Source organism: Lissotriton vulgaris, chromosome 4_1, assembly GCF_964263255.1.
Source record: "Lissotriton vulgaris chromosome 4_1, aLisVul1.2, whole genome shotgun sequence".
In the NCBI taxonomy this organism is placed as follows: Eukaryota; Metazoa; Chordata; class Amphibia; order Caudata; family Salamandridae; genus Lissotriton; species Lissotriton vulgaris.
The window spans coordinates 695,208,851-695,223,345 of NC_141691.1; the positions used below are offsets into that span (position 1 = coordinate 695,208,851).

At 43.6% G+C, this 14,495-nt stretch overlaps 1 protein-coding gene across 1 annotated transcript in view; it reads right to left on the minus strand.

Annotated features, from left to right (window-relative positions):
- ABCA13 (ATP binding cassette subfamily A member 13) overlaps window positions 1-14,495 on the minus strand; it is a 2,590,787-nt gene that overhangs the window by 1,593,735 nt on the left and 982,557 nt on the right. Inside the window, exon 27 of the mRNA XM_086964984.1 lies at window positions 12,284-12,502. Coding sequence (XP_086821110.1) covers window positions 12,284-12,502 — 219 coding nt within the window. The remainder of the gene's footprint in view (window positions 1-12,283; window positions 12,503-14,495) is intronic.

Below are 14,495 nucleotides of genomic sequence, written 5' to 3' on the forward strand. Positions count from 1 at the left end.
GGTACTGGCACTTGAAAGAAAAAACATTTCAACCTTTCAGAACCAAGCAAGTGGTCACTGGATGCGGGTCTTACCTTCCAACTCCAGTACAGAATCTTAAAAATCAGACAGCCTCTGATTCACTTTCGACATCACCTTACTTCAATAAAAAACAGGCATGCGTTATTTAAAAAAAAGAGAAGGCAAATATAGGTGACTAATAAACTACCGTAGCTTGACTGATAAAACAAGGGACTCAACTACATTGGTCTGCATAGCCATATTGTCCAAGGAAACCTGCGATTGGTTAGGAAAACGACCCGACCTCAGAAAAGACAGCCCTCTCACACCGAAATATACTGCCTCGCTTGCTGCACTGGGACAGGCCGCTCCACAAGTGATCGTTGATGGTCTAGGTTGTTAATGCAGACACCTCTGGGTGAGTGATCGCTTGGATGATCACTTACAGAACCAGAAGGAGGTTAACCTAGCATAGAAAGAAAAAAGCAGGCACATCAACTGAATGATCAGCAGGTCAATGTGAGCAGAAGAGCAAGGGTTTCCTTAGCAATGATGTTTCTTTGAGTTTATCACGTGGTCTGTACAAGTGATATCTTCACTCTGACTTGGCGCATGGGGGGTCTAAGGGAAATGTACACATCAAGCAGAGCAATGCATCATGTCCAGCATTCCAAACGCTCCCTCTATCACGCGCTTCACTCCTTGCGGGAGGGGGTACCAAGCACATTTTGTAGCTCTCGAGTGGCACTGCTCTGACTTCCCGCCATTGCAGGGGCCACTCATACGTTTGCGGGGCGAGCAGGGGATGCCACCTAACCAAACAGCCTAGGATCCAAACCTTTTAGTGGTCCCTTTTCACGCACCCACAGTTAGGTGTCTACACAACCAACGGCTCAGGAGCATCCCTGTGATGTTCGTGATTCCTAATGAGTCACAAACTTCAACCCAATAATATTCACAAGGTAGGTCAATATGCGACCCACAAGGAATCCCTAGATGAAACACAATGAGCTTCATACATTAGGAATACCGATTTCCTAATTGTGATATGGAGAGATCAATATGTGTTTGCTTCATAAAGGGCAAGTTCTTAAAATTGGATGGAGCAGTGGAAGGTTTAGAAATCGTTATTTCAAAATTGTATCAAGCAAGTGCAATTTCCAACTCACCCACTGTGTCAGCTAGGATGAACACAATATTTGTATGATAATGTTCAAGTATGGGAAAATTGACCACACTTCTTTGACGACCACAGCAATAACCAGCATCCTGCATGAGAATTGTGTCCATCTGTGCCACCAAAATGGAGCAGCCCCACAAGTGAGATGCCACATGCCCATTGAAAGGGTTACCCCAAAAGATAAGTGACGGAAACATATTAAAGAGCAAGATGCAAACAATGTGACAATAAACTTATTCCTAAGCCAGTGGGTGTCCATACATCTGAGGGGGAAATACGGGCCAACACCATCCATTTGGGAATTTAGAAAGTTAATGATACACAGGATGCCCTTGGATGAAGGTTGGTTATCACATACTACAAGTCTGAATCTATTGTGAATAAAGTGGCTAGCAGTCAGTTTGACAAAGGAATTCAGGACTAAATGACTGATTGGCTGACAGGACAAAAATGTCGACATTTTGAACTGCTTGAAATATAAATCATATAAACAAGGCAGAGGCATAAAACAGTATGTTATTAATGATAGGAGAATAAAACAAATTAGACAAAGGATTTCATGTGAGACTATCTCGACCATGTTCTTGATTGCCTACATTAACAGAAATATGAGGGAAGCAGTACTTAATAGGTCAAATATAGTATCTAAAGACATCAGTAACCATACATTATTGGCAATTACTTAAGTGCGTATCCTGAAGGCATTTTGGTATAAATTGGATCTCTAGTTGTCAAAGGTATGAACCCTGTCCAAGTGGGGACCACAATCCTAGTCAAGGTACGTCAGATACACACCCTAAATTCACCTGTGCTCACTCCTTGGTAGCTTGGCACAGAGCCGGCAGGCTTAATTTAGGAGGCAATGTCTAAAGTATTTGTACAAAAATATAATAGTAAAACAGTGAAAATAGCACACAAAAATAATCCACGCAGGTTAGATAAATAGAGCTTAATTCAAGGACCAAAACAAGACCTATATGTAGAAGTGGATTTATTAATTTTTTTACAATATCTTGAAATATAGTGCTTAAAAACATAAAGCACCAATCGAGGCTAGCTGGTTGCACTGGAATGCGTCAAATCTGAAAAGTCAGACCGACCACGACAGATCGCAGGTTGGATGCAGAAGCGACGCAGGACCTGCTGCAAACAGTACTTTCCTGTAAGAAAAGTTGAGGAGCAATTAGGAGAAGCAGTCGAATGCAATGTATCATCATCAATCTGTTCGATTGTAGGCGATGTGTTGGTTCTGAGATGCGCATTTGGGCGATGCATCATCGTCGAACACCTGGCGATGAAGGTAATGCATTGTCGTTGAGACGCGCAACCGGCGCCAACATGTCTGCAAAGCAGCAATGTGTTGGCTTTGAAGGGAATGCATTGGTTTCGACTGGCGCAAAGTCAACAAGGCATGAATGTTTGCAGAGACAGCCCGAAAACCCACTTCCAAGGGCCCAGGAATGGATCGGCACCACTTGGCAGGGCAGGACTTACAGTTGGCAGAGCCCAGAGGCTGTAGCAGGGTTGTTGGAAGTCTTTGATGACCCTGAGACTTCAGAACAGGAGGAAAGTCACCAAGCCCTTGGAGTCACTAGGTTCTGTGGATGTAGAGATGCAATTCCTATCCTTTTTGCTACCAGGCAAGGGAAGCAGCAGGGCAGGCACAACAAAGCAGCTGTTCAGAAGAGTCCAGCAGAGTGGCAGCCCTTTCAGCAGCACAGCAGCCCTTCTTCTTGGCAGAGTGTCCTCAGGTCCAGAAGTGTACAAAGTTGGTGGTGCCATGGGTCTAGTACCTACACCCAGTTATGGCTTTGAAGTGGGGAGGACTTCAACAAGAGGCCTTTGCACAAGGTCCCTGCCCTTCCTGCCCTGGCTTCAAAATCAGTACAGGGGGTATCTATCTGGGGACAGACACAGCCCTATTCAGGTGCAAGTGTCAGCTCATTCCTCCTATCCTGCCCAGGATGGCCCATCAGCCTGGTGATAGCCATTAGGATGTCAATGGCCAATCAGACAACCTAAGTTCCCTTTGTGTGTGGCTGTCTAGAGGGACTGCACAAAGCCCAGTTGTCACCCACCTCAGACGTGTATTCAGAGACAGGCAGAAGGCACAGAATGGTTAAAGTAAGTAAATTACAACTTCCTAAAAGTGGCATTTTCAGACTTCAACTTATAAAAACAACTTTACCATAAGTTGTGATTTTTAAAATTATGAGGCCAGTGACCCCAAGCTCAAAATATCTATAATTTCCCATTTTGAAATGACGCTTACTAAATGTAATAAGGTAATCCCAATGTTAACCTATGGGAGAGATAGGCCTTGTAGTGTTGAAAAACAAATTTACGAGTTTTTCACTACTTGGACTTGTAAAAATAAAAAGTACATGTCCAACTTTTTAAATACACTGCACCCTGCCCTTGGTACTAGCTAGGTCATTCCTTATGGGTGACATATATGTATTAAAAACCAAGGATTGAGCTTGGCAAGTGGGTTAACTTGCCAGGTTGACGTGGCAGTTTAAACCGCTATCACAAGATCTGCAATGGCAGGCCTGAGACATGTTTAAAGGGCTACTGACGTGGGTGGCACAATCAGTGTCACAGGCCCAATAGTATTGCTTAGTTTACAGGCCCTGGGCACTTACAGTGCACTTTACCAGGGATTTATAAGTAAATTAAATATGCCAATTGTGGATAAGTGAAATATTACCATGTTTTAGGAGAGGGAAAGAGAACATGCCCTTTATCACTGGTCAGCAATGATAAAGTGCCCAGACTCCTAAGGCCAGCAAAAATGAAGTCAGCAAAACAGGAGGTCAGAGGGCAAAAGAGCAAGGGTGACCAACACCAAGGATGCCAGGTCTAACACAATTCAAGTAATTTATTGGAGTATTATATCAAACGCGATGGAACCTGAGGCAAAAAAAGAAGAAGATGAGAATACTAAAATCTAGAGCAATACTGGAAATGGAAACTGAGTTTTCATCTAGGTATGACCCAGACAAAACATCAGCTCCTACATACATTTTAAAGAGATGTTGTTAATGAAAATAACAAAGAAGAATGTGTCATGTTTGATAGGTGTGAACTAGTTGAACATGAGCCAGATAACAAATCAGAAAGAGGAACCTGACACCTTAATTTTTACTATAATATAAAATATTGAGAGGACAAATTGATTAGCTAACTTTGAAATAAAATTAATTTAAATGATATAGGTAGGAAATGTAAACTTGAAGATAAATAAGGAAAAGTATACACCAATTAAATAAAGGTAGGCATATGAAAGTAAGCATATTAAAATACAAATGTGATTCAGTTATGAGTTAAGTTGTTGACTATAACATTTTGACTGGCACCACTACACAGACAACTTCAGAGTTCAACCCAGGTAATGAAAGGCAGATACAAATGCCAATAATATGCAGAAACAACCAAACTACTAAATCCAGAACTTCACAATGGATGACGTAATCAGATTTGGCAAAGAAGAATGAAATATGAACAGTTCAGTGTGAGTATGCTGATTTATAAGCAGCCGAGAATCCTGATATTTAACAAAAGCTTGGAAGAATGATAGAACGGCTTTTCAACAGATGGATCATTTGCACAATAGCAGTATGAAGACAATTGCCGGTGATTTAATTACATTACCAGTGCCAAATTATTTCTGAAATGCATGAAACTCGTGCAATAGATGCTTTTTAACTTGGTCCGTGAGAGTTTTTACAGTGGAAATGAGTTAAAAGTAAAGGTGATCTTCAGGGGGCGTTTCCTCATTTGCATGGCAGCATGACCCATGCAAATGAGGGAATCCCTTTGCCTCTGCACTGGTGCTGTATTACAGATGTGGGCACAGAGGCAAAGAGGCTCCCAGGAGGCGCACTGACAGTGAGCCACCTTTGCGCCTCCTGATGGCAGCCCTCTGCAGGGGGTAGATGGGATCCTATGGACCCCCAGATATCCACTTTCAGGCGGGTGCAGTCACTCACTGCACCCACCTGCCTGGGAATCTCTAACCCCCTATAAAAGAGCAGGCGAGTTGCCACCAGAACTGTGAAAACACGGAGCCGTTTCAAAGCAGCCAGTTCGTTTTTCACATGAATGTACTTCCCCCAGTCTTTTTAATGTAGTGCCCAACTCAATGAAGGAAAATGCGCCGCATGTATAACGAGTCCCCAGGAGCAACTCTGTCAGCAGTTCTTTGAGAGATGTTCATAAGTGCAGCCTCCATTTCTATACTAAGGTGGATCTGTAGAGACCCATGTGGAAAAGTGGGATTTGTGAATAATGACGCAGGAGTACCACCTGCATTTCCCTCTCCACCCTGATCTACAGAAATTCACCGTTAAACACAGCACAGACTTAAGGACCTTGTGCTTTCCTGACCTAGTATCAGAGCAGTGAAAAAGTTGAACAAATTTTTTTCACCCCTTTGATGTCAGAACAAAGTAAAGAACTGGGTTTCAAATCTCTTGTCTGCATTGATGACTTCATATAGAAGTAATAAATAAGATATTGGATATCATGCCAGCCCCCTGTACATATCTGGTCATGTTAATGAAAATGTGATTATGCTTCCAATTCCCAAACAAAATTGCAAAATATTTTGTTTGCTTTACATGTAGATACAAAAGCAGTCTATAAAGATGAAGCTCGAGTTATATGACCCTAAAGTTAAAATGTTTTGCAATAATGCATATATTTGCCGACATGATATTCTTACAGACTAAAAAAGCCCACCTTTTTATAAACAGAGGAAAAAACACTAGAATAGCAGCACAACATATTTTCTTATAATTAAATACCGTCTGATCGCATGTTTGTCCATGAAATGTTTTTGACCTTGAGATTTGGAGCCAAAATCAGAAGGAAAAGTAGAAAATTGCACCCTTGTCAGTAATCCTACAAACAGGTGCAGATTTATTGCTTTTGAGAATTCACAACCATTACCAATATTATGCCTGGAAGGCTGTGCCAAGTGAAGGTTTTCAGGTGTATTACTGGGAATGTCATGGGCCATAATCCTCGTATTCCCATTTCCCCAAATGTTGTACTTGAATCAATCATTCAGGATTTATATTGCACTGCTAATCACCTGCTGAGGTATCCAGCCGCATGCAGGTCCTGGAAGGATCATTCGAACAGCCAAGTCTTGAGGGCCTTTTTGAAATCTGGAATTGAGGTGATGGTCCAGAGCTGCATTGGGAGAATGTTCCAGGTCATACCTGTGATGTAGAAGGAGTGTCTTCCACTTCTGCTTCAGTGGATTTGGGGTGGGTGGGCAAGCTATAGGGAGATGGAGCGCAATCTTCTCGATGGTTGGTGGAAATTCAGGCAGTGGTTAATGTAGGCAGGTCCTTGGTTATGTAGAGCCTTTTGAGCGTGGGTCAGCAGCTTTTAATTGGCATCTCTTCAGTACGGGGAGCCAGTGGAGTTGCCTGAGGTGGGGTGTGATGTTGGTTAATCAGGGGAAGTCGAGGACGAGTCTGGCTGCGGCGTTCTTTATGGTTTGAAGTCTCTGCAAGAGGTGTGCAGTGATTTCTAAGTGGAGAGAGTTGCCATAGTCCAGGTGCATGGTGATGAGAGCCTGTGTACCCGTGTGTCTGGTGTTCAGGAGTAGCCACCTGAAGATCTTCCAAAGCATTCGCAGAGTGAGGAAGCAGGCGAAGGAGATGGCGTTCATGTGTGATTTCATGGTGAGTTTGTTATCGATGATGATTCAGAGGTTTCTTGTGTGTAAGAGGAATGGCTGTGGTTCCCTGGTTTGGGTGCCACCAGGAGTCATTCCAGGGATTGCTGTTGCTATCAAAGATCAGTACTTCAGTCTCATCTGTGTTCTCCTACCGGTAGTTGTTCTTCATCCGGGGAGCGAAACTTGTCATGCATCTGTGGAAGTTGGTCCTGATGGTGGTACTGTCATTTGTGAGGGAGAGGAGAAGTGGGGTGTAGGATAGTATGTTGAGAATGTGAGATCTGACGATGTTGACCTAGGGGGGTCATGTATGCATTGAAGAGAGCAGAGCTGAGGGATGTGCCCTAGGGGACACTGCAGACCATATCCTTGGGTTCGGAGGAGAAAGGTGTTGTTCTGACCCTCTGTGTTCTTCTGGTGAGGAAGGAGGTGGTATATCTGAGCACGTCTCCTTGGATGTGGATGTGGTGGTGTCTTTCGATCAGTGTGGTGTGGGATACAATGCTGAAGGCTGCCAAGAGGTCAAGGACGATGGAAGCTGCTGTTTTTTCTCAGTCAATGAGGGTTTAGATGTCATCGGTGGTTGTGATCAGGGCAGTCTTGGCGCTGTGATTGCTGTGGAAACCAGATTGGTTCTGCTCCAGGTGTGTTGTGAGTTGCCTGTTGTCAGTTCCAGTACCTTGGCTGGGTATCGAAGCAAGGAGATTGACTGGTAGTTTTTGAGTTTGCCTCGGTCTTCAGAGGGATTTTTGAGCAGTGGTCTGACTTCAGCGTATTTTCAGGCACTGATAAATGTTGCCATGGTGATTGAGTTGTTGAGCAGGGTGGTGAGCTCCTGGCCGATCCTTTGTTTGTGAGGTTAAAGATGTTGTGCTAGCATAGGTCTGCTAAAGCTCTCGAGTGGATGGATTTCATGATGGAGGTGGTGTCCTGAGAGGAGAGCCAGTTCCAGGTGATCAGTGTGTGATTAGTGACGGTTGGAGTGAGAGTGTATCAGTGGAGGAAGTCCATGGGTGTAGGTTGGGGTTAGACGTTTCTCCGTATGGTTACGATCTTGTCATGGAAGACGTCGGCAAGGTTGTCGCAGACCATCTTGTGAGGGTATGATGTTGTTTTCGCTGGCAGCTGGGTTGGAGAACTAATGTTGAAGAGTTTCTTGCTGTTGATGGCGCTGGTTTTGAAGCATGAGGCTATGGCTGGTTTCTTTGTTGTCCTCAGTAGGCAATGGTAGAGGTTGAGGGAGGTCTTGAAGACTGCCCTCTCGGGGGTGTCCTCGGTGGCGCACCATCTCCTCTCCAGCTGTGTGTTGTCCCTTTTCAATGTTCTGAGTTCTTTGATGTGCCAGCTGGTCTTTACGGAGGATCTTCTGTGATTGCTAATCTTGATGGGGGCGAAGTTGTGCAATTGGTGATTCAGGCATTGAAGTTCTTACTTCCCTGTTGCAGTTTAGGGCAGTGGCTGGGTTGGAGGTGTTAAAGGCATCTGTCCAGCGAGTCTCTGAAATTTTGCTCCTGCTGCTGTGGAGGGGCTGGTCATCTTGAGGTTGGTGGTGTGGGGGCTGCAGATGCTAAAGTGGACAGTGGAGTAGTGTCTCCATGTGAGTTCTGTGACATGGCTGTATTTGATATGGTTGCTGGAGGTGAAAATGGAGTCCAGAGTGTGTAATGCGTTGTGCGTGGAGTCACATTTGATTTGGGTCAGTCCGGGGCTGCTCATACTGTTGAGGAGGTGAGCAGCTTTGTTGTCGTTGAGATGGATGTTGAGGTCGCCAAGGAAGATTTAGTCCTTGGAGTCCAGGGTGAGGGGCACAATGAAGTGTGCGGTGGTGTTGCAGAAGCTGGAGCATAGGCCGGGGGTCAGCGTGCACAGGTGCCGCTGATGGTTGTTTTCCGCATAGAGCTTGAAGTTGGGGTGTTCCATGGGGGTGGTGGTACTGTCGGTGGTGCACTGCATGGTCTCTTTGTGGATGATGGCTATTTCTCCTCCCGGTATGTTGGTGTGGTTCTGTTAAGTGATAATATATCCGTTTGGAATGGCTGGAGTAAAAAAGCACAGTCAAAGAAGAAACTAGACAGGAGGAGGAAACAGGTGAATGGGTGTCAGCAGAGAGGGCAGAGCGAAGCAGTGGCAAGGTTGGTGGTAAATGAGAGAGCTGGGTTTGGGACTTTAGATCAACTTTGCTGAGGAAAATGCATCCTGATTGGCATATGCATGTTTCCTTCTTTTCTTTTGTCTCTACAGAGAAAACATTCTACCTTTTAGGGAAACCCCCTCCCATGTTTAATGGTGATTCATTCCCCTTTCCACCCTAGATGAGAAGTTTCTCCAGCTCACTGCTGGAGTAAAACTCTGACCCCTTCCCAGATGGGGAAAGCGTCAGTTCGGAGTTTCTAAACACTAACAGACTCACATGTTTGTGGGCATTTACAAACTTTAATGGTAAGCTACACCTTAAATTTGCTCATTCTCTTCTCCTTGCTTTCAAGACCAGGCAACACTAGCCTCTATTCCCGTTCCTCACACTACCACATCTTTGAAGGACTCAAATATAAGGCCACCCATAACGCTAGACATGGGACTGTCCTTTTAAGTGCTGTGGCCTCTGAAGTCTTGAGTGTTGCCCCTTTTTGGTGGAAGGAAGTACCAGCCTGCCTTCCATTCTAAAAATATAAAGGACTCTGTGCGTCCTATACCAGAGGATCTGTATTTTGTTCATATTTGGTGACATAGGGGTTCATGGATTGCGAGCTTCCTAGAGATTCCTGTGGGTCTTGATAGGACTTGCCCTCAACTTCCAGAACCATACCTGGAGACAGCGACGGCTCGTGGAGGGAGTTACGGTGGGGCAGGAGGGTGGGGAGGGGGAGGGGCAGGGCGGAGGTTGCTAAAAACCGGCATATGGATAATTGCAGGTAAGTAAACAATTTAATTAATAAAACGAAGTTCGTAGTGCGCCTTGCATCGCAAAATGCAATGCAGTGCGAGCTACGAAATTCGTTTTATTAATTAAATTGTTTACTTACCTGCAATTATCCATATGCCGGTTTTTAGCAACCTCCGCCCTGCCCCTCCCCCTCCCCACCCTCCTGCCCCACCGTAACTCCCTCCACGAGCCGTCGCTGCCTGGAGAGAACAAATAGTTTTCTTGCAGGACAACAGTGTCAGCCAAGTAGAGGTTTGCTCAAGGAGCTTGACAGCCCATCCCTTTTTATGGGAGGCAGGGTCACTGATCAATGGGATCCAATAGGTCCTTCTGGACAGGACTTAGATCACTCTCTAACCCAGCAATCACCAATCAGAACTCTGAAAGGTGAAGGTGTTTCCAAAGCTCCATATAAATCAGGGAGCCAGAGGTTTAGTCTGTCATACAGAATTGTCATAGCCAACCTGCAACGGGTTGCATACCTCATTCCTCCCTCTCATTTTTGGTAGGCAAGTAGGGCTCAGGAACAGAGAGGTAAGGACTAAGCCAAAAAGATACTGTCTTCTTTTTATATGCCTTATTCCTCTCCCTATGTCCAGGCAGGCCAGCAGGGCCAATGGCGACCCGCGAGTAGAAACTTCTTCAGCTTATAAACGTTGGGATCAATTGAGATCTCTTTTGGAAAGGAAATCACAGGAAAACAATGAGAAACGAAGCCTCAATTGAGACATTTTCAAATAATTGAGAACCCTTTTTATTCTTTGGATCTCACGTCTGTGAAAGGATCACATCCAAATGGTCCCAACAGATGGCCTTCAACTCATACAACTTCCTTGAAGTAGCAAGGTTTTGTAAGATGTGTTAGACTTTGGTCCCTGTTTCATATTTATATAGTGAGTTTTACTGTTGGGAGTAAAATAAGTAAAGAACGCATTTGACACCAGATTGCCTTCTGTTGCCCAAAGTGCCACAGTAAGTAATATACAAACCATGGCAAGAAAACATTGTACAATGACTATTTTATGACAAAATAACACTTCTGATTATCTCCTAATGATAAATCTGTGTACTTGTTTAAGGATATTTACAGTTTTACTGTTGTGAGTAAAATAAGTAAAGAACGCAATTTGACACCAGCTTGCCTTCTGTTGCCCAAAGTGCCCCAGTAAGTAATATACAAACCATGGCAAGAAAACATTGTACAATGACTATTTTATGACAAAATAACACTTCTGATTATCTCCTAATGAAAAATCTGTTTACTTGTTTAAGGATATTTACTTTTGTAATACTTATTTCGATGTTTTGAACCTTTCCAAGTGACTTTTGTGGGATTTAAAAGTCTTCAAAACTTCCATAACCTCATATTTGTGCTTCTTTACTGCACCTCAATTGAATAGGTCCTTGGCAGCAAAACATTCAGGTCACAGCAAACATACTCAGTGAACACTTCTGGCACTAGCATGCATATGAATAGGACATTTTACATAGCACACTTTTATTCTGCGTGCCATTACCCTCAGTTTTTACACTGCTATATCTTTTACAACGCATGGCTTTACAACGCAATCCATTACAACGCATTACCCCATTACAACACAATTCACTATTCTAACTCCACTGGGGTGTTACTTTGGGGAATGTGTTGTAATAGTTTGCAATTTAAAGCCCTGCATTGTAAAATATTTTGCGGTGTAAAATATGCAGGGTAATGGCACGCGAAGTAACACAAGCGGGGTAAAGGCTATTTCCCATGCATATAGCACAGTTCCAAAATCTGCAAGTTGATGAATGTTCACCACTCTACTGGCACACTACTACCAAGCCATGCACACTCTCACTGGGACTAACACATACAAAAATTAGACAGAACTATGAAGATCATCATGAGTGCAGCATGCTCCAAGTCATTCATTTGGCTAATCATTTGCCACTTCAATGGTGCATGTAGATCATGTTCACCTCACAACTTACTATTTACAAACAGTTCACTTTAGACATAAACCCAGACAGCTTCATATGGTCAACACAGCTCCAACTTGTAGAGGTAGAAAACCTGCATCACCCATATACACATTGAATGGTATAACAAGCCACATACCAGATAGAGGCATCTGGAATCTGTACAACCACCTGAATGGACTATTGCACACCCAAGCACATTGACACAAATGGCAAGGTGCCTTGGCACACACATATCTTCACACATTGCTTCAAACAGGTCCTCACATGCTTTATATAGTCACCTACAGTATAAGCGGGCATTGAAAAAGAAACTAACCACCCTGAAAGTAGTCTCAAACAGTTCAAAGCATAATTTCCTCAGACACCTTTGAATCCCAGAACCCTAACACGTGTCCAGATACTGAGAGAGCATTGGGATCATTCAAATAGTGGGAATGTGCAATACAAATGCATTTAACATAGCATAACATAACATAGCATAACCTGAGCATATTACATGCTCAGAATTAAGACAACTCACCTTTTAACCTCAAGTTGTAATATTTTCTTTTCCCAGAATGGTGCTTTCACTGTGCCATACAGCAGAAGATGTTCCCGTACTGTGAGGGTATCAAACAAAACATCATACTGTGGGCAGACCCCCATTTCCAATCGGATAGATGGAAGTTCTGTGTGAATATCCTTTCCATTTATAAAGATGTCCCCATTACTGGCTGGGTATAGTCCAGTTAACATAGAGCTACAATAAAAAAGGAAATATAAAAGAAAACAAGTATATTAGAAGAAATATGTACTTGATGGACAAAAGTGATGTATTTTCACCAAAATCTCATCACTTTATTTCTAATTACTTTAAAAAAGACAACAAACTGTGTGTGATTACTGAACGAGTGGGTATTGAAGCATAACAGTCATCTACTAACCTTCTCAATGCTATTATGTATGCAACTGTAGAATCACAATAAGCATTTTCGTACATACCGAATGCAACTTATTACTTTCTAGATTTGCTTTCTGTTTAATCCTAGAGAGGCTAATGCACAAAAGCACAAAGATGTCTTACAAAATAGAAAAACTGTGTACCATAGTTTGGCTCCTATGATTTGCATACATTTCTGGCTTTGAACAATTGACAAAAACTCCCAGAAATACCCAGAAGAATTCATGGGAAATCTAGCAGAATATAGATTTCAATGCATATGCCTCATGCACTAAATGTATTCATGAGAATGTAATTTACTCATTTGAATAGTAATTTAAAATTAAACATAATGATAAAGTCAGAATTTATGTAACCTTTTAGAAATTAAACTTTTAGAAAGTTTTTATTTTCCTGCCTAACCCAAATGTGCCTTCTGCCAGTGTCCAGTGTCCCCTGACCCCTTAATTGCTCCCCTGAAGTGCTAAGTATATTGCTCTATGATAGTTGAAAAAGGGCCTTGCACGTGAAGAGGAGTGTTCCTCTCCTGAGAATGAGACCTGGGTCCACCCCCAGCCACACCCTATGCTTCAAAGCATAGCCTGCAGGCTGTACCTATCCCCTTCCCGACTTCAAAGGGGGTCTAGCCTGCCACTGGCAGATGCAGCTCACATTTGGGCCTGCCAGTCATTTGTCTCTCTAGTCAGACGGGCACCAATCGCAGTGAGGGTAGAGGGTCTGTCCAGAAGTGATTTAGGGGGTGGACAAAGATTGCCCACCACCCACAGGCTGGCACTGAGCATAATAGTGAATCACACAGACCTCGTCTCAGAACACTCTTGGACCTCGGCGTATTAGAAGAACCTGAAGGAAGATTGGGCTTGCTTGCCTTGAACCCAGGGCCCCTAGAAATTACTCCAAGAGTCAGTAGGCTGTCCTCTTCTTTGAGCAACAGGGACACAACAAGCTTACAGAGGACACATTTCTTACTATATATTTAAAGCATTACATGTTCTGGCAGTTAAAAACCTCCAAAGTCGAATTTCACTGTGGCAAGTCTGGTTCTCCCATAGAAAAACAATGGGTTACATTAAAACAATTTATAATTGTGTTTGGGAGAAGCATGATTTAAAGACTCAATTGAATAGTAATTTAAATCCAACTGAATGGTAAAGGTGTAATTTTTATTAGTATTTTGGAAATCAAATGAACCATTCTGCTAGTTTCCAGTATCACCTGACCCCTGAATTGTTCTGTATATTGTTCTTAGACAGTGAACAAAGGGTCTTGGGAATGGGTAGAGCTGTTCCTCTGCTGAGCATGATGGTCTTGGGCCATATCTGGCCCCTCCTTATGCTTCAAAGCATAGCATGGTGGCTGTACCCAGACACTTCCTGACTTCAAAGGAGGCCTACCTTGTCACTGGCAGAGGCAGCTCGCATCTCGGCTTGCCTGTCATTTGTCTCTCTAGTCAGGCTGGCTCCAAACCCAGTTGGGGTAGAATATCTGACCAGAAGTGATTTAGGGGATAGACAAAGGCTTGCCTTCCACCCATAGGCTGGCTCTGGGCATAAAAGTGGATGCCTCATACCTCCTCTCAGATGGCTCCTGGACCTATGTGAATCAGAAGAAGAACTTGAAGGAAGACTCAACCTGCATGCCTTCAACCCAAGGCTCCAGAAGTGACTCAAAGGATCAGTTGGCTGGCCTCCTGTTTGAGCTATAGGGTCACAACAACCTTCCAGAGGCCTCGCACCCTGCAACTGCCCAGCTGACCAGCACCAACTCGACCTGCCCTATACCCTGCGCTAAC